The 19,752-nt window shown below is 39.6% G+C and overlaps 1 protein-coding gene across 2 annotated transcripts in view; it reads right to left on the bottom strand.

The window, feature by feature from the left end:
- LOC101745952 (phosphatidylinositol 3,4,5-trisphosphate 3-phosphatase and dual-specificity protein phosphatase PTEN) overlaps positions 1-19,752 on the bottom strand; it is a 73,235-nt gene that overhangs the window by 9,966 nt on the left and 43,517 nt on the right. The window contains exons 3-9 of one of the 2 annotated variants that reach the window (XM_012688859.4): positions 13,809-13,950; positions 9,750-9,848; positions 6,782-7,008; positions 6,271-6,481; positions 5,149-5,246; positions 4,730-4,868; positions 2,154-2,205 (exon numbers count right to left, since the gene is read on the bottom strand). In XM_012688859.4, coding sequence (XP_012544313.1) covers positions 2,154-2,205; positions 4,730-4,868; positions 5,149-5,246; positions 6,271-6,481; positions 6,782-7,008; positions 9,750-9,848; positions 13,809-13,950 — 968 coding nt within the window. The remainder of the gene's footprint in view (positions 1-2,153; positions 2,206-4,729; positions 4,869-5,148; positions 5,247-6,270; positions 6,482-6,781; positions 7,009-9,749; positions 9,849-13,808; positions 13,951-19,752) is intronic. The other variant, XM_012688860.4, reaches the window with a different exon arrangement.

The raw sequence follows: 19,752 nt of genomic DNA, 5'->3' as shown, positions 1-19,752 counted from the left end.
TATTCATGATGTGTAACAGCGTATCGTACGAAAAACACAGGACGAACACAATGTAAGGACAAACACAGCAAGCATCAGTTAAAACGAGAATTTTAGAATGATTTCAAAACATATGTATATATAATAAAAACGAATGGACTTTGCAAGCGTTCACAATGAAGGCGGGTAATGGACAAGAATTTGAACGTGCTTTAAAAACTAAGTTAAAAAAAAACTTTAGAAACACAATTTGTGATCTCCCGCATCCATCAAATGTAATGATTTAAACGCAATTATTTTGTAAAAGATTTTCCAAAGATTCCATAATGTTATATCGAGGGGTGAAAGAAAGATTAATTGGTTTTAGCGAAATTTTTGCAACTTCACACGAGAGAGCTATTTAAAGTTTAAAATTTCGAAAAAAATATCTTAATAAAAAACATCTTCAGCTCTTTAATGGGGTGAATTTAATAGAAGTTGATAATAATACCAAATAAAACGGACCATTAGTTACAAAAACAAATGTCGCTCAAACTAAATAGCCTTTCACCCCTCGATATGCGTTATATAGAGCTTAGAACAGATAGAAGAGATCACAGATCGATTGATTATATATATATATCGGGCGTTAGGAGACCGCTTCCGAAAACGAAGACAGACGATAGTACTAATGACACCTTTGTTGATGGGACGGAACACAATCGACCCTGATTACTATTTTTTTAATGTTTTATTAGAATTATTCACGGTCCATCATGTTAGTACAGCTAAATGAAAAGATAGGTTCATAAAAAATTCATTACTTTACTATAAAAAAAAACCAGCAATGAAACACAAAATCGAAAACAGCTGATGCTCGGATCAACGAACGCTTGAGCGCGGCGCGGCGCATACTCGTGCGATCGCACAAATACTTATTTACCACATTTGTCTAAATAACTCCATCAGCAAAGGTGTCATTATAGTGCGCGCGAAACTAGTTGGCCGCGCCTTAGGTGGCGACAGGGGTGAGGGGGCGGGTCGCCTACTGCTCGTATGAAAATGAAATAATAAATAAATAAAAACCAATTGAACTTTTAGGAGTTTATATTGTACCTATCTAACTATATTGTAATTAATAGTAAAATTAACCAGAAACAAATTAAGTATGTGAAATTATTCTGACATATTTTTATGTATATGAAATTATTTAATTAATACAAACTTATATGAAATTACTCTGACATATCCTCTGAATCACTAGATACTGAACTCTCTGAACTTGATTCAGAATCATCTTGTAAGTTTATAATGATTTCGTTCATCATAGTATCAAATCTCATATCAGTAATGACAACAAGCGCCCCCCCTCTTCGGCCCACCGCTCATACCTAAAGCCGCTTTCAGACTTCGCTATAATATAATAGCATATAGTATATAGCTCATAGCACAACAATATCGCGCACCATACATTGTTATAGACACGTTCACACTGTACTGTGAGGGACTTTTTGGCGGGAACGCGAGGAGTGAAGTTGTGTGATTTGTTTTATTTTGTCTATTTAGTGTTTCTTCAGGTTTAAATGTGTAATAGCGGTGGTTTATTAAATGTTTAATATCTGTGAAAGTGCACAAATGTGGGAAAATGAAACAAAGTCGCTGGACGTAACTTCTCCGGATCCTCCAAGAAGTCCACTGAAAAAATCTCAGTAAATGACCACCATTTTTCTGAGATTATATTTCATCTCATATCATCTCATCTCATTTCATTTAATTTCATCTCAGTTGATCTCAAATTAATCATCTTCATTTCATTTCACTGCATATTATCTATCATTTTTCATAAAAATAAGAATATAAATTACAATAAGATATGACTCAAAGGTCTTAGTTACCAGGGCATAAAATCCTTTAAAAAATACACTGGACTGTACTATATGTTATTGGCTAAGTTTACGCTGCTATATGGAACTATAGTATAGCGTGGTCTGAAAGCAGCTTAATACGCGGTCAACTAGTTCCGCGCGCACAATAGTACTATCGTCTGTCTTCGTTTTCGGAAGCGGTCTCCTAGCACCCAGTGTATATATATATACATATATATACACTGGGTGTATATATATGTATATACACTGGGTGTATATATATGTATATATATATTTAAAACGTGTATGTATATTAGTGGATATAGTTACGTGTGGTCGGGGGACAGCTGCCGGTAATGGCCGACGCGCTCGCACACCGTCCCTGCGCGCATTGCTACAAGTTAGAACTTACAGTACTCGGGCCGGCTCTGCGTTTAGACCGTACCGTGAAATGGGGGGGAATCGGGAGACTTTTATAAGTTCGACATTGATTTTTATCGTTTTTGTAGTTATAGCAACAAAACGGAGATCATAATGGTTCCGGTACATAGTTTAAATTTTCATTTATAATGCATTAAGATATAGTTTATTAAAGAATAATCATAAAAAGTTACAAAAACTCACTTGTCCCTATTCACCCAGACGCCGGTGAATCGGGTCCCTTTAGGGGACAGTAGAGTTTTTCGCTAGGGCTAGCACTATTAACTTTTTAATATATTTAATGAGTTACAAAACTTTAATGACTAAATTAAATTATTTATTATTATTATTAGACACTAAATAAGTCATTTTCAGTTCAACAAAGTTAAATCTAACCACTCAACAAAAGTATTGTGACAACTCAGATTTGTCCCTATTTTACCTCTAGGCCCTATTCCCCCCAATCTACCGTACGTTGGGAACTTGACGATACTATATCGAGGAGTGAAAGCCTATTTGGTTTAAGCATCATTTCGGTTAATATGCAACATCTATCTTTGTAATTAAAGGTCTGATTTATTTGTTATTAGCATCAACAGTTCGATATATTTTTCATTGAACTTCATTTAGATTTTCTCCATTCAAGAATATTTTTTTCCAAATGTTAAACTTTAAATGAGTCTCCTGTAAAGTTGCCAAAATGTCGCTTATATCCAAACAGTCTTTCCCCAGTCGATACCATAATTTCTTTTTCGTTCCTAATATATCTCAGAACATTGCACTCCTCGCGTGTAAGTGTCTTTCAAACAAATGAAATTTGTTTTTAGTTTATTGTCGCACAGAGTATTATGCTTGCCGCACCTTACAAAACTAACGCGTTAGATTCTCGCATTCAAATTGAGCGTGAATAAAATCATCTATTTATACAGTGCAAATTAAAATCAGTATCGCAAGATTTTTCATTGCCCCCATATAAAAACAACAATAACGATGTTCCAGCTTTAGTGCGAATTTTTTAACGTTCTCGATAGCGTAAAAGTTAACTCATGTTTATATGGAGTCGGAACAGCGCCCCTAGCGGCAAACGAAGAGAACCTTTTCCAACACCATACAATTTTTTTTATTTATTGCTTAGATGGGTGGACGAGCTCACAGTCAACCTGGTGTTAAATGGTTACTGGAGCCCATAGACATTTACGACGTAAATGCGCCACCCACCTTGAGATATAAGTTCTAAGGTCTCAAATATAGTTACAACGGCTGCCCCGCCCTTCAAACCGAAATGCATTACTGCTTCAATTCAGAATAGGCGGGGTGGTGGTACCTACCCGTGCGGACTCACAAGAGGTCCTACCACCAGTAAAAATTTGAGTTAACTTTTACGCTCACAATACACAAGAGCTACGCAGCTAACGAACTATGCGGGGTAAATTACAATGAAAGAGGTTTCAACTTGAATTAATAATCAATTGGCTCTCATAGCGACACCAGACAAAACAGCTCCTAAGAGTATCTTCCAGACATGACAACCACACAATGACTTATCAACTATTTTGAACAGCTTTGATAAGCTTTCCTCTCGCGTATTATCGAGCGAAATCTATATTATAAATTGTGTCTAATTAATAAATTATGAGTTTTTTTTTCGTATCTAATAATCAGTCACCGTCAAAGCCTTAAAAGATTACAAATCGATTGGTGCTAATATATACTTATGAAGAGCCTTGAATATTAGTAGGCAAGAATTTGAATGTTCATAGTGTGAACAAAGGTTTGTCTTACTGCTACGTGGCAGAAACCAGCATGTGGTGACTTTCCCGGGCGGGCACCAAGGACACCCTATCAGTCGTAAATAAGTTTTTTTTATTGGTGGTAGGACCTCTAGTGAGTCCGTGCGGGTAGGTACCACCGCCCTGCCTATTTCTGCCGTGAAGCAGTAATGCGTTTCGGTTTGAATGACGCGGCAGTACTGTAAAAAATGAAAACTTAGAACTATGTGTCGTAACTGACTATGGGCTCCGGTAACCACTTAACATCAGATGAGCCGTGAGCTTATCCACCTATCTAAGCAATAAAAAAAATAAGTTGCCTCGGAGTTGTATGAACAGTTCAAAGCGTCATTTGTACCAAATTCTGTCACGTTACATTCATACTGGAGTCGATATGTACTAACTCACAAATTTGATAACGTTATACAAACTTAGTGATTCCGGGTTCAGTCAAAACTAATAACCGACTCAGCCCTTTTTATTCCTACCTATGCTGATGTAGCCTTGAGAGACTATGTTAGCTTCACCTTGACGTGTAGGTGAGCTCATGGGGCTCAAACCGGAGTGATGCTAAAACTGGCCCTAGGAAGAGCAGTGCTTCGCAAAAACTACCACCGGATCGGAAACGCGATTGGTTGAGCTTTGCATTCGTCCAGTCACCGTCGAGCTCGCGGCCCGGTTACAGCGCGAGGGTGGAGGAGGAGGGCGGCGTCTCACCAGAGTCCCAGTTCCCGTCCGTCTCGGGGTCGGAGCCGACGGAGCCGGAGGAGGAGGACGAGGAGGTCGGTGACCTGGTGCGGTCGCACGCCGGTCTGTACGTCGACGAATCCGGCACCTTCTCCACTATCAGCTCAACCTGTACATCATTCATTTTGAAACAACCATCCGGTTTGGAATGAGCTCCCCTCCACGGTGTTTCCCGAGCGCTATGACATGTCCTTCTTTAAACGAGGCTTGTGGAGAGTACTAAGCGGTAGGCAGCGGCTTGGCTCTGCCCCTGGCATTGCTGAAGTCCATGGACGACGGTAACCACTTGTCTGCCTACAAGGGCAATAAAAAAAAGGGCCGGAGAATGATGACATAGGAGGAGGGGTGGGGGGTGGGGGGTGTAGGCAAGTAACAATTCGCTAACGAACCTTGAAGTCGGGGCTGTAATGTTTGTGTTGCTTGTCCTTGTGGGCGTCGTCCAGCTGCCACTTGTTCAGGGTCAGCTTGTACGTCTCCAGGTCCGGACCTGAAACAGCACGAGCACCCGCTGTGAGCGAAGGAGGATTGTTGGCTCTATGTCTGGTTGTTTATTATCTATATATATGTATATAATTAAACGCATATAAGTTCATATCAAATCTCTGATCTCCTTAGTACAGGAAATCTTAATTTGGGGCTGGATCACCTAACGGGACTTGTTCCCGATTATGATTATTTATTATAATGATTACATATCCCTTTAACTTTTCATAACGCGTAGTATTTAAGAATAAATGAAGATATCACTAAAAGACCATAATACAAGTAATTAACACGTTGACTGCCACGTAGGTCACCGGTGCCCTACGCGGCGCACTGTAGTAATTATATCGCTTTTCGATCTTCTTAATAAAGCACCGGAATATTTAGTAGATTCTGGGAAAGACGAATCCGAAGATACCGAGAACTATTTATATATGACAAAGCAAAGTTAGACAATCCAGGCGCTTAGTAGCAGAATACGATATGATTACTTGAATGCGCCGTTTAGGGCACCGGTGACCTACATGGCAATCAATGTGTTAAAGAATTAAAAGGAAAAAGAAATCGATGAGCAATTGAATTGCCAACGCCCCGTGTAATTAAAGGCCTGTGGTAGGTGCTAGGTGGTTAAAGACCCAACGTAGACAGTGTATAGTGGGTTGACCCACACATTCGTGTATCGCGGGAAATTCAATTCGCTTTACATTGCCGATTTATTCAACGCTAAAAAAACGGACTCTTACAATTTCCACCGCTTACGCCACTTATGAACTCCGCTAAGGTCCAATGCGCTGGTCCGATCAGATTAAAACGACTTTGGAATCCAACATCAATGTCGCTATCCACTGCGCGGCGGACAGGAGTGAATGGAGGAACATAGTCCTAACAAAAGTGCTCCGTAAAGGTCACGAACCTCAGCACTGAGGAATACGACGCACGGAGGGAGGGAGGTCAACTTAACCTCGAGCGGGTCGACGGTTTTCAAACCTGTTGAATTTAGTATCGGAATGTCATAGTTTGAGGCTCACTGTCAGGTAATGGCGGTATTCTTTGGGCTCCGACTTCGGCCGTAACGAAGAACGTGTTGAACCAGAAATGAAACAGCTTCTCTTTGCGCATCTTCATCTTCGGTTTGTTGTAGACGTCCACCCTGATGTCGCCGAACAGCGGCGTGCACTGCGTCAGGCAGATGCGGATGCTGTTCTCGTCTCGCTGCACATCCACGCATCCGGGCGGCGTCTGAGGTGAAACGTTTTGTTTGATATCCAATATTATCGGTATAAGCATCATCATTCTCCTGCCCTTCTCCCAGTCACCTGGGAACGGCGCGACATATTTAGGACATGGCTCCTATCATCTACAATTTCTCCGCTCACTCCCCTCTTACACATATCGCCTTTCATGCATCCCATCCATTTTTCTTAGGTCTACCTCTAAAGCCTTCCATAATATTCCATATTCATACTTAACTCTTAACAACCCATATAGTATTTGTCAAAGTTAGATAGATATAAGTCAGTTAGGGATGTTCGGGCCGACCTTGAGCACGAGCACGTTGTGTTCGCTGTGCGGGTCGGCGTGCGGGTCGGCCTGGCACAGCACGAGGTCGGGCGGCGCGGCGGCGGCGGGCACGTGGGCGGCGGGCGGCGGCGACATGCGCAGCTCGCGGACCTGCACGCGCGCCGCGCCCGCCCGGTACGCCACGCCCGACCGCAGCAGCGCCCCGTAGTACTCCACGTAGCGCCGCTGCGACGGTATCGTCACGCCTGCCGACACGCGCACGTCACGACTCACTCAACCTTCTGTGTGTGCTTAGTGCGAGTTTTTTAACGGTCTCGATAGCATAAAAGTTAATCCAACTTTGTGTGCAGTTGGAACAGCGCCCCTAGCGGCAAACTTAGGCAAACGATCCCATTCCATACAAATATGAGCTAGCTTTTACGCTATCGCGAACATTAAAAAACTCGCACTAAGCACACTGTTTGCATATTCAAATCAAAACAAATAAAATAAAAATTCAACATAAATGAAAGTACATACACATACTTGTTGAACGTCAAAAAGAACTACCGCCAATTCACAAAAACTAGCCTCCGTCCTGAGAAGAACTGGCAAGAAACTCAGCGGGGATGTCATTTTTTTTAATATATATAACTAGTCAGGTCATAAGTATTGTCACACAGTAAAAACTTTTCTTTTAGAATGCTGGCCACAAAAAAGTTTATTGTATTCAAATTTCGAATTGTTCATGAAAATAAAAATGTATACTTTTAGGATTTTTACGCATTTTTAAATATGGAGTGGACGCTTAAAGAAGACCGTGTTGCAGTTATTGCGGTGCATCGTTGCGGTTACGCGCCAATTCAAATTTTTAACATACTGAAAAATTTTAATATAACCAAAAGATTCGTTTATCGTACCATCAAATGATACAATGAAGACTCTAGTGTAGATGACAGGTCAAGAAGTGGTCGCCCTCGGTCTGTTAGAACTCCAGCAGTGATAAAAGCTGTGAAGGCGCGAATTCAAAGAAATCCCAAACGTAAGCAGAAACTGTTGGCCCTTCAGATGGGGTTAAGCAGAACCACGGTGAAAAGGGTGTTAAATGAAGACTTAGGGATTCGGGCATATCGAAGAAAAACAGGACATCGTTTGAATGCTCGTCTAATGGACCTGAGACTGAAGAGATGCCGCGCTTTGTTGAAGCGGTACGCGGGAAAAAAAATTCGGGAAATTATTTTTTCGGATGAAAAAATTTTTACCGTAGAAGAGAGCTACAACAAACAGAATGATAAGGTGTACGCACACAGTAGTGAAGAAGCGAGCAACCGTATTCCGCGTGTCCAACGAGGTCATTTTCCATCCTCGCTCATGGTATGGTTGGGAGTTTCTTATTGGGGCTTAACAGAGGTACATTTTTGTGAGAAAGGTGTAAAAACGAATGCAGTTGTGTATCAAAATACAGTCCTGACGAACCTTGTGGAACCTGTTTCTCATACCATGTTCAATAACAGGCACTGGGTATTCCAATAAGATTCGGCGCCAGCTCATAGAGCGAAGAGCACACAAGACTGGCTGGCGGCGCGTGAAATCGACTTCATCCGGCACGAAGACTGGCCCTCCTCCAGTCCAGATTTGAATCCGTTAGATTACAAGATATGGCAACACTTGGAGGAAAAGGCGTGCTCAAAGGCTCATCCCAATTTGGAGTCACTCAAGACATCCTTGATTAAGGCAGCCGCCGATATTGACATGGACCTCGTTCGTGCTGCGATAGACGACTGGCCGCGCAGATTGAAGGCCTGTATTCAAAATCACGGAGGTCATTTTGAATAAACTTAGTGTCATAAGAATCTATGTTTGTTAAGTTCATTTTGGTATATGAATGGTTACATAATAAATAAACTTGTTTCAATTATTTTACATTAAACATGTGACAGAATTTATGACCCGACTAGGTATATGTAGGTTCTGAACATCTTGTGGGATCTTGTTGTACAGGCGCACAGACAAACACCCGAATGAATTCAACAAGCAAGAACTCTACCTTTCTCTAATTGACTAATGGTTATAGACTTATCCTCCCCTAAAAATGGCCGCAAATACATATGAGAAAAGATCACGTATAGATAGATAGATATCCAGACCGCGTAAACCAAACATATTTTACACGGCTGCTGTTGAGGTCATTCGTGAACATATACGTTCAGTACATATTTCGTCAAAAGGGATTTGAAAATTTTAAATTTGAATTTGAAAGTCGCATCGGTCGATAAGAATACCCGGGCGTCTTATTCTTTAGGCCACGAAGATTTCAGAATGTTCGTATAACACAAGTTTATCTACTCTTATAATTACATAGCAATACACTAATGCGAATCGTTTTAAACAATTTACTAAAAAAAACACGTATGGCACTCGGGGACTGCTATTGCTAAAGCTATTGCATAGCATTTTTAATCAACTTATGCAATTATAATTAGACAAAAATAATTTCATATTAAAACAATAATAAAATAAGACCACACTATATTTATAGACATTAACAAAAGCAAAACATTAGCTGTCCCCTTCACACTCATAAGCTAGACCGCGCGAGAGAGAGATGGGCAGACTTTTCATGATGCGCATGCAGTGGACGTTACGCCGCGCGCTTATTCACAAACACTACACAAGCGCAACGTGTAAATGTCTACATGGTAGACGGAGTGAGGGCTGTTAGGTTTTATTCGTTACGGAATTTCTTGATTCGGTCGCCGCACTCGAAGCTCGCGATAAAAGCTATGCAATAGCTTAAAAATAATTAAATTCTAGAATATGAATATAGGCTATCTTACTTTTTATTATTATTATGATAACATAATTTATTTATTTATCCGTTTATATTTTGTTTGTCATTGGCTACAACGTCAGTCGCCGAGTTAAATTGAATTATCCTACTAAATTCGGATGCAATTTTAAAATAAATTAATCAGTTGTACAGTCAGAGAGTCCACCAATCACATACCCTTTTCATCTAGAGTTCTCTTCCTGCCGTAGAACTTGAGCGCTTCGTCTGCATTAGGCTGGTCCCCGCTGTATAACAAATAACAACAGACCATTGTACCTGAAACGAAAACGCACACTAATATCATTTATTTATTTATTTTATCGCTTTGATGGGCAAACGAGCTCACAGCCCACCTGGTGTCAAGTGATTACTGGAGCCCATTGACATCTTCAACGTAAATGCGCCACCCACCTTGAGATATAAGTTCTAAGGTCTCAGTATAGTTGCAACGTGTGCCCTACCCTTCAAACCGAAACGGATTACTACTTCACAGCAGAAATAGGCGGGGCGGTGGTACCTACCCGTGCGGACTCATAATACGTCCTACCACCAGTAAATATTAATTCTTATCAAAAACATAACCGGTAAAGGGATATTTTCAATACTAAGAATAAATGGGAGTACGAGGATAAAACTGTAACACGTTTCTGAGAATACCGGAAAAGGTGTACGAAATACCTTTATGTGCCACTAGCGACCCGCTCCGGCTCCGCTCGGGTATTTAAAGACAGTTTTTGTTAACAAAAATTTCAACGATATTTGACGTTGTTTTATTTTTTTAAATAAAAGAACACTTATTGCGGCATAACTACAATAGTTATATATATGCTGTCGTGACACTTTTTGTAATTAATAATGTGTTCTACAAAGTCGTAGTACATTATTTTATTCTATCATCGTTAGTTTTCGCAGGGCACCTAATGTAAATAATATTTTAGGTAATTTACACATTGGGTTACATTATTGGAGTAGTAAAGATCCCTAATTTTTTTCAAAATAGATTATAACGTATGTCTCTCGGGATTAGTGTAGCTTCCAAACAGTGAAAGAATTCTTCAAATCGGTTCAGTACTTTCGGAGCAATACAAACAAACAAACAAATCTTTCCTCTTTATAATATTAGTATAGAAGTATAGATTTCCCCGGCCTCTCGTCGTGTACGATAAGCATTCATTACGATGCTTTTTAGTTTGAAATTGGGTATTTGAGACATCGCTTTTCGAGGTCATCAGAAAATGACACGTGGATGTGTCTGCGAGATGAAACTTCTTCTAACATAGAAGAGGTGACCGATAATAGAACAGCGTAGGTAAGTAATAGAAATACCTCACAATCAAGGAGGTATATTCAATATAGATAAAGAAGACTTATTATATACATTAACTTTATCATTTTTGTTAAATTTAAAACTTATTTTTCAAATAAAGAAAATAAAATGTATATAAGAATTCAAATTACAATTTACATCTAGAGCAAGAAGCTGTGGAATCCACAAAATATCAAGTAATGAAAATCACTCATAAAGGAACATTTATAAAAGAAATGTTGTTACCCGCGGCTTTACCCGCGTGGTCAAGAAAGTGTTAATATGATTTTTTCTAGTTTTATGTAATTCTCCTTGACAGTTGGCCTGAGAATGAGATGTCTTTTTTGGGCCAAAAAGTAGCTCAGATCAATTTCCTGACCTTAAGCTAAATTCTTTAAAAAATCATGTCAATCTTTTGCTTCGTTTCGACGTGATAGGAGGACTAACAAACAAACACACCTTTACATTTATAATATGAATATTACAGGAGGGCTTCGTAAAAGCGTGCTAAAGTTCAATTAACGTACAAGGAATTTTCGCTTTTACCGCAAAAGGGACTGAGATGTTTTTCGTGTGGAACACAATGGTAAGACGCATTTCAATAGTCAATATAATGAGTTCTTGTAATTTTGTAGGTACCGAAAATTCGTTTGTGTTGTAAAGATTATGCAAACCTTTGACGATCTCGTGCTACGATATTGAATGATACTGAAATAATTTATTCTTTTCAACGTATAGATGGTGCGATAGCTTTTAGAATAAATTTTTTGAAGAACGTTTTAGAAGAATGCTTTTGTTGTTGTACAAAATGCGCGCAAAAAATCTTGGGGAGGACGATATTGTTTCTCTTAACTGACTATGGCAACGGGTTAGCAGTCGTAGGGGGTTTAGTGGGCGCTCATCATGTTTATTACCAGCATTATGTTTTTAAAAACTAGCTTTTCGGGTGAAACGGTAGGAATACCTAGTAGCCAGTCCACAAAAGTGGACAATGCGTGAGAGAAATGGTGAACTCCAAACGATAGGACGAACCATAGCCACACATAAAACGCAAATTAAAAAGTCTTATTTTAACATACAAGCATTATAAATAAGGATAATAATATTTTTTACTGGTGGTAGGACCTCTTGTGAGTCCGCGCGAATAGGTACCACCACCCTGCCTATTTCTGCCGTAAAGCGTTACGGTTTGAAGGGTGGGGCAGCCGTTGTAACTATATTTGAGACTTTAGAACTTATATCTCAAGGTGGGTGGCGCATTTGCGTTGTAAATGTCTATGGGCTCCAGAAACCACTTAAAACCAGGTAGGCTGTGAGGTCGTCCACCAATTTAAGATATAAAAAAAATTAAGGCTAGAATAGGTAGATAACGGCAGTTAATCAAACGAAAATTAATTTTATTCGTCCGTAGCAAACGTAAAATTGAGCAATCAGGGCTCGTATTATTGACGTATTCATTGTGTAACTTCAAGCTGTGATAAACGTCAACCAACATGAACTGATTGAGGATAATTATATCGGTGCGGCAGTCGGCAAAATCGTGACGTCATTATGCCAAGCGACGCGATGAACTCGGATTTATTGAGGAATTACATTAAATTTAATAGTACATTTTGACGTTTTCGGGTCAAAATCCCGATTTCCTCCTATATATTTGCGACAAATCAAGAGCACATTTTGAATTCGTGACTCGAGTAGGCCGATACGTCCAGTTTTAAGAGTAAGGTAATTATTTTTCCGATGTAGAGGACACTTCAAGTTAATAACAATTTTGTTTCGAGCAAGATGGATAGCGGACATAGATGATATTTGTATTGGAGAGGGTAATAAAACTACCGGTGCCATCAGTTTTGACGTTACATAATTCCACTGAAGGCACGACCAACGTGAGCAATTATCATCTTCCGTGACCCTCTTGGATCACGAATGCCATAGTCGCTAGGATCTAATCCATCAAGTCGGTGGACGCGAAACCTTTCCGTTCACGAAAGCTCTACAGCCTGTCCTCTCCAATAGGAGACCTGGATGGGATAAGCTTCACGTCCATCTGACTATTAGCTCTGAACACCCACAGTCTTACTGTTAAGCATTTTTCTATGCCTATATTAAAATTTCCTTTCACAGGTAGACGAGCTCGCAACTAACACTAAATTGGGTGGTAATAGTGACCCATGTTAATGCATCTATATTATGACAGCTCAATATCTCAATGAGGCTCTCTACCATCGGCCTCAAGAGGATATTTCAGTCCTTCGGCAACATTGCCAGAAAAAGCGATGACAATCTTGAAAAATTGATGGTAGCTCGCAAGATTGGAGGCAAAAGATCTCGTGGCCGCAATCCAATCCACTCTGGATACCACCGTCTATAATGCCATACACATCGTCAAGAACAGAGGAAGATGGCGAAACATTATCCAGAGAAGGATAATTGGAGGAGATGGTCACGACCTTCAGACATGAGGAATGCGACTCAGGAAAGAGGAGTGACCCATGGTCATTACAATACCGCCACCCATCTTGAGATACGAGACCCAAGCTTCCTGCGATTTTAAGGCCCATAGCACACGGCGTATTTTAAAAGCGCAGTCGACGCGCAGATGACGCGCATATACGCACTTCAAACGAGATTCGAACGAACCTTGTAACCCTAAGCACACGCGGTGACACGCGCAGATAGAGCGATACAGACGCCTTGTAGTTCCTCGTAGCTTCTACGTTGCTTCTTCTAGCTTCTTCCAAATGCGCCGTGGGTAGTCTGGGTAGTGCGACGGCGTGAGTACGCGTCCCTCCTCTACCCCTCCTCCACTCCCTCGTACGGGATTCGAACGCGCGTGTGAAGCGCGTTTGTATCGCGTTTTTTTTCGGCATCTACGGCTCGCGTTTTAAGCACGCCGTGTGCTAGGGACTTAAAATTTAAGTTTTACATACCGGTCCGACCTTTCCCCGCTTTACAATGTACGACGGCAACGTTCCTTGTATCCGCACTGAGCCAACTGTGCACGTTCTCGCAGAATGGCTGTATCAGCTCCATGTGGGGCGGGGTGTGGTCTTCGAACGCATATCTCTCCACCTGAAAGCAACGGTCGTAAAATTTATCAGCACCAACGAATCGTTCGTTGTAAAATTCGATTATCTTCTATCTATCTATCTATCTTCTATCTATATATAAAAATGAATTGCTGTTCGTTTGTCTCGCTAAAACTCGAGAACGGCTGGACCGATTTGGCTAATTTTTGACTTAAATTATTTGTGGAAGTCCAGAGAAGGTTTAAAAGGTGTAAGATAAGAAAATGATATTGTTTGTTATGGCATTGTTACAGTTGAATTTTCCTAGCCCATAGACACACCCCACTTAGTTTCTCGATAGATCTTCTCAACGGATCGCGATTCCAATCCGGCGGTAGATTTTGCGAAGTACCGCTTTTTCCTAGGGCTAATGTTCGCCAATTCTCTCAGGTTAAACCCGTGAGCTCACCCACCCGTTTGCGAGAAGTTAAAGGCTACCAGCAAACACGTAAAAAAAATTGAATTCGAAACTAAATTTTAATGCGTGAGACACTGTCTACATTCGACTATTTGAGGTATAGTCCCTATTGCTGAAAATCCAATTCGAGAGACCTTCGCGAAATCAAAACGCAAGCATAATACATTCAACCTCGCATAAAGCGCTTTTAAAGCACATAGCCGTACAATTATTGCAAATAATAAACGTATTATCTAATCAATAGACCACAATGCACGCGCTACACTGATACTATTAATTCCCGACACATAATTAATTTCCTCTAGACTTAGGTCACCAACAGACGTACTATCACAACTGGTATGAGTTAACTTTGAAACTGAAGTTACATATAGACATATTTTTTACCAAAACTTATTCCTCCTTCTTGTAATATTATTAAAAATCTTCCAACTTAAAATTCATGACAATTTAATTACGTATAGCATTTCTTCGGGATCATCACATTTCAAAATCCATTTTCCAATTTAGTGTTGTATTGTTCGTTCTTCGTTTTTCGCGAGATGTAGACATAAATAAAATTACTTTCTAGGTTTAATCTAATCTATCTTTTGTTTGCTATTTTATTATATAATATTTTTTTAAACTACGACAATACATTGAATAGCGTAATCTTGAAACTGGCACGAGTCTGTATTCTAAACGAAATAATTCTCCCGAAAACATTTTTTTTATGATCCTACCTAAGCCTTAAGAGTCCATTTGAGTGTAACCATAACAAATAGGTGAGCTCACGGGGCTCAAACCTGATGATGTTGCTAACACTAACCCTAGCAAGAGTAGTAAAAACCACTTAACAACAGTGTTTATAATATACAGAACCGCGATTATAACAAACGTACAGACAGAATATCCTTGTCTCGTGTTTCCGTGCTGAAAATGATTATAAATCTACATCAAAGTGTGTGTGTGTGTGTGTGTGTGAGTGTGTGTGTGTGAGTGTGTGTATGTGTGACACGATTATTTCAATTTTATGCTGTTCTGTAGACGTACTCATCTAAAGGAAATTTCCTCAACCACGCTTCCGATAATGAGATAAACGAGACAAAGGCGGGCTTGATTATTTACGCGTGAAAGATTTCCTTATGAAAATTGTCTTAAGAAATAATTGACAGTTTACGTGCTCCTTTCATACAGGTAAGTTTATAATTACTAGTGGTTCTCCAGTAGTCGAAATTCGACTATAATTAATTGAAATTATAAGTTTGTACATTATTATGATTCTATTGTCAAAGACTATTATACTTCTATAATCACAGATTTCGCCAAGACTACCTACACTTTAGACCAATATTAATAAAGAAAAACCATATTTAATCTATTCTCAATTTGATTTTATGCAATAAGAAAAGTTTGACATTAAACAAATAGTATGCATGGGTGTGTGTGTCAAATATATGGTAGTGTGTGTAATGTTTTCTTTATTGATTTAAAGTATCTTTTATGCATTATCTAAAAAAATATTAGCATTGTGTACTCTTTCTCTACATTCTCTATAAGTATGAGAAATTTCATACTCTTCGGTCCGCGCAATTTTCGTAAAAAGGGGTACAAAGTTTTTGCTTCACGTATTAATATATAGATAATTGCAGTGTCGGGTTCGTCATTCATATCAGGTGGTTTCCTTGGGAATATAGTGCAGGTTTTGGCCGTGAAGAAGATTCTTCAATCTAAAACTTCAATTCCCTAACTTTTGGCCCCGCCTGTCGGCAATTCCGACCGGCTCCCTATGTTTAGTAGTCAAGGTCTTTCGGCGGTGAAGATACGTTGAGCTGACAACTTAATTTTAATGTCCAAGGTCATATAACACCAGAGAAATCATCCAACTTAAAACATGCGCCGATATTAGCCTCTACTTGCTGAGACGGTTGGTGTACTACGAGTGTAAGCCGACTTCAGCAGTGAAATAATGACATCGTGTAATAATATCTAATCGATAAACTGTCCGACTCAATGGTGCAGTAGATAGCGCCCCTGACTGTTGCGCCGAAGGTCGTGGGTTCGATTCTCACGTTGGGCAAACATTCTGCCATGAACATTTCTGTTTGCTCTTTTTCTGGGTATCTATTATCTATATATATATATTTACACTTGGTAATTGGTTCTCAATTATTTACTAACTATAAAACTTATTTATTTTCGTAAAGGCTGCTTCGAATGCATTGTACAAACGGTCACCTTACCGCTCTACCAAGGAGCCATCATGTTACGGTTTGAACGAAGCCAATAAGCAAAAAGTTAAAGTCAAGAATTAAGTCTAGCATCTCAGGGTGAAATTCTCGTTTTGATATTTTATCGGCATTATATAATACACATCCATGGACCTGGAGCTCTTTGATGTATGCTAGCAAATTTTTTTTTATTGGTGTTCTTCTGCATTGTGTTCTACAAACGGTGATCCTAGCAGTGATACCGCGTTTACAGAGTTATCTTTTTTTCTTTTCTTAGAAAGATAAAGTCGAGCCATCGAAAATAGATTGAACACAAAAAAAAACGTGATAATCATGTTTTTTTATTTTATTTTATTGCTTATATGGGTGGACGAGCTCACAGCCCACCTGGTGTTAAGTGGTCACTGGAACCCTCTTGTGAGTCCGCGCGGGTGGGTACCACCCCCCTGCCTATTTCTGCCGTGAAGCAGTAATGCGTCTCGGTTTGAAGGGTGGACAGCCGTTGTAACTATACTGAGACCTTAGCACTCATATCTCAAGGTGCTGTCTATGGGCTCCAGGTGGGCTGTGAACTCGTCCACCCATCTAAGCAATAAAAAAAAATGTTAATGAGCACCTACATGAAACAAAAAGTTTAAATTAAGATTAAATCACATAATAATTTCTAGGCTAGATTTGTAATAAAATAAAATAATAAAATAAGACAGATAAAAAAAAAACATCTCCCGACACCACACATCGAATAAGTATACATTTAAATTTATAATTATGTAATAAAATAATAAAAAACATTGGTTACTTTGCGTAAGATCGTACAATTTCACTGATATCTACTTTTCGGGGGACCGATAAAACCGGTCGGCGTGTAGGTATGTAATACTTGTTATTATTATTTTTTATTTATCTTTCGGCAACTTTGTTAATAATCTTTTTTTCATTTAAATAGTTATAGTCACCACCACAAGCGGCTCGATAAGAAACTTCATGTCCGACGTTAATTTTAATTAATTTCTCTTTATTGTATGTAATTGGGCATATCTACAAGTGGTAAGGGCGCGCAGGGCGCGCATTGGTAAGCTAGCACGGATGGTTACCACGTCATTACGGATCCCCCGATCCATTCACGGTGCTTTTAGGTATCACAAGCACCGGTCACCGTCCTCGTCGAACCCGTCGCTTGCGACGAAGGGCTCGACGAGCAAAATAACCCATAGACACAGCCCACTGAGTTTCTCGCCAGATCTTCTCAGTGGGTCGCGTTTCCGATCCGGTGGTAGATTCTGCGAAGCACTGCTCTTGCTAGGGCCAATGTTAGCAACATTTCCGGTTTGAGCCTCGTGAGCTCACCTACATGTTAGGGTGAAGCTGAAATAGCCTCTCAAGGCTATCAGCATAGGTAGAAAAAAAAGAAAGAAAGATGGTTACTAATCATCCTGTCTATTTCTGTCGTGAAGTACTCATGTTTTTCGATTTAAAAGACGGAGAGATTACTTATACAATAACACAATTCAGAGTTCGACCTTCGTATCTTAATGTAGATTTCTAGACTTTCTAATAACCATTCAACATTAGATGGACCGTTTACTCGTTCAACTATCTAATTTATAAAAAAAAACTAGCCGCACTCGCCCGCTTCGCTGGGCATTTAAAATGAACATTATTATTTATTGTCATTATTATTAGGGAGTCCAACGCTCATATAAATATTAACCTATCCATTAAGTACATGTATTTTCTACATGGATACCAAGTTTCAAGTCAATCGGATGCATAGTTCAGTAGTTATAACGGAATATCCGTAAAAACCACTGTAGATTTATATATTAGTATACATGTCATATGCCTCCTGATTGAAAACTAAGATAATTGTCTACATTTTTATGGCACATACATTTATGTGCCTTTCCCTTATCCAGAAATAAAGTTACGATTCCTATGGAGACGTCTGCTACACAGCATAATACAGAAGTTATGCGAAGACTTGGTAGGCAGCGGCTTGGCTCGGCCCCTGGCATTGCTGAAGTCCATGGGCGATGGTAACCACTCACCATCAGGTGGGCCGTATGCTCGACAGCCTACAAGGGCAATAAAAAAAAGACTTATACTTCAAAAACTCTTCTCTATTTATGCACAGTTCAATTCTTTACTTATTTTACGATCCATTCAAAGGAATACGAAGTTTGACTTTTCACTTAGTTAAGACAGAATACCTATGAAATTAAAACTTAACCGATTTTTTATTTCCCTTTGTGCACTACTAAAAAAATTAAAAAAATAACAATAATATTTTCTTAGGAAAAAGTAGCTCACATCACGCTTTGTCTTTTTAAAACGCGTTAAAATTCAAATATTCAAAAAACATGAACTATCTTACGAGGCGTTTATTATTAAGACATCGCCTGATTTTTTTAATTTATATCATCATACGTTTCAGATAACCTACCGCGATTACGAAATCTTAGCTCGTCCACGCAATTAAGCAATAAAAAAAAAACAAAAAACATTCTATCCACTGAAAGGCTACGGACGCTAAGAAAATCATTTCCCTCGGCATTATTCAGATGATATTGAACGCGCGTCCTCAATCCATAACGTGATTATGAGAGCAATCACCTCGGTTGCGACGCGTTAGTTTCAAAGTGCAAACATTATTGACGTTTTCCTAGAAATTAGAAGCGTTTTCGGAGGAACACGGACTATCCGTTTTAACGATAAGCGTTATCAGAGCGATAGGCGGCTCGGCGAGGGAGGTGGCGGCATCTAGTCTGGCCTGCATATCGGCACGTGTAAAACTTGTCACGGCTTCCTCGCGTGTATAGTAAGCGTGAAACATTTTTTTTTAAAATTCAATTTATCATTGGTACATTGGACAAGGTGTCAATTTTTCGATTTGATCGGTCGAGTTTATTAAAACTTAAAAAAAAAACATGCCGTTCTTCAAGGATGCCGCGTCACTGTGAAGAATAGTGCTCTCTCTGTCTTGCAGGAAAATTAGAACGTTTGTAACTTCCTTATATCTGTACAGATTTCAATTTCGTTGATCAGCTGTACTTAGTTCAGGAGGAAATCATTTAGATCCACTGGGACTCCTTCCAACGTCTTATCCCCGTCGCCCAAACAGGACCGGACTGCTTGATTTCTGCAAGTCCACCATTTCGCAAAAGGAGACGAAGCATCA

The sequence above is a fragment of the Bombyx mori genome, chromosome 3, assembly GCF_030269925.1.
Source record: "Bombyx mori chromosome 3, ASM3026992v2".
Classification (NCBI taxonomy): Eukaryota; Metazoa; Arthropoda; class Insecta; order Lepidoptera; family Bombycidae; genus Bombyx; species Bombyx mori.
The sequence above is the reverse complement of the archived record's forward strand: the minus strand, read 5'-3'. Positions and strand labels throughout refer to the sequence as shown.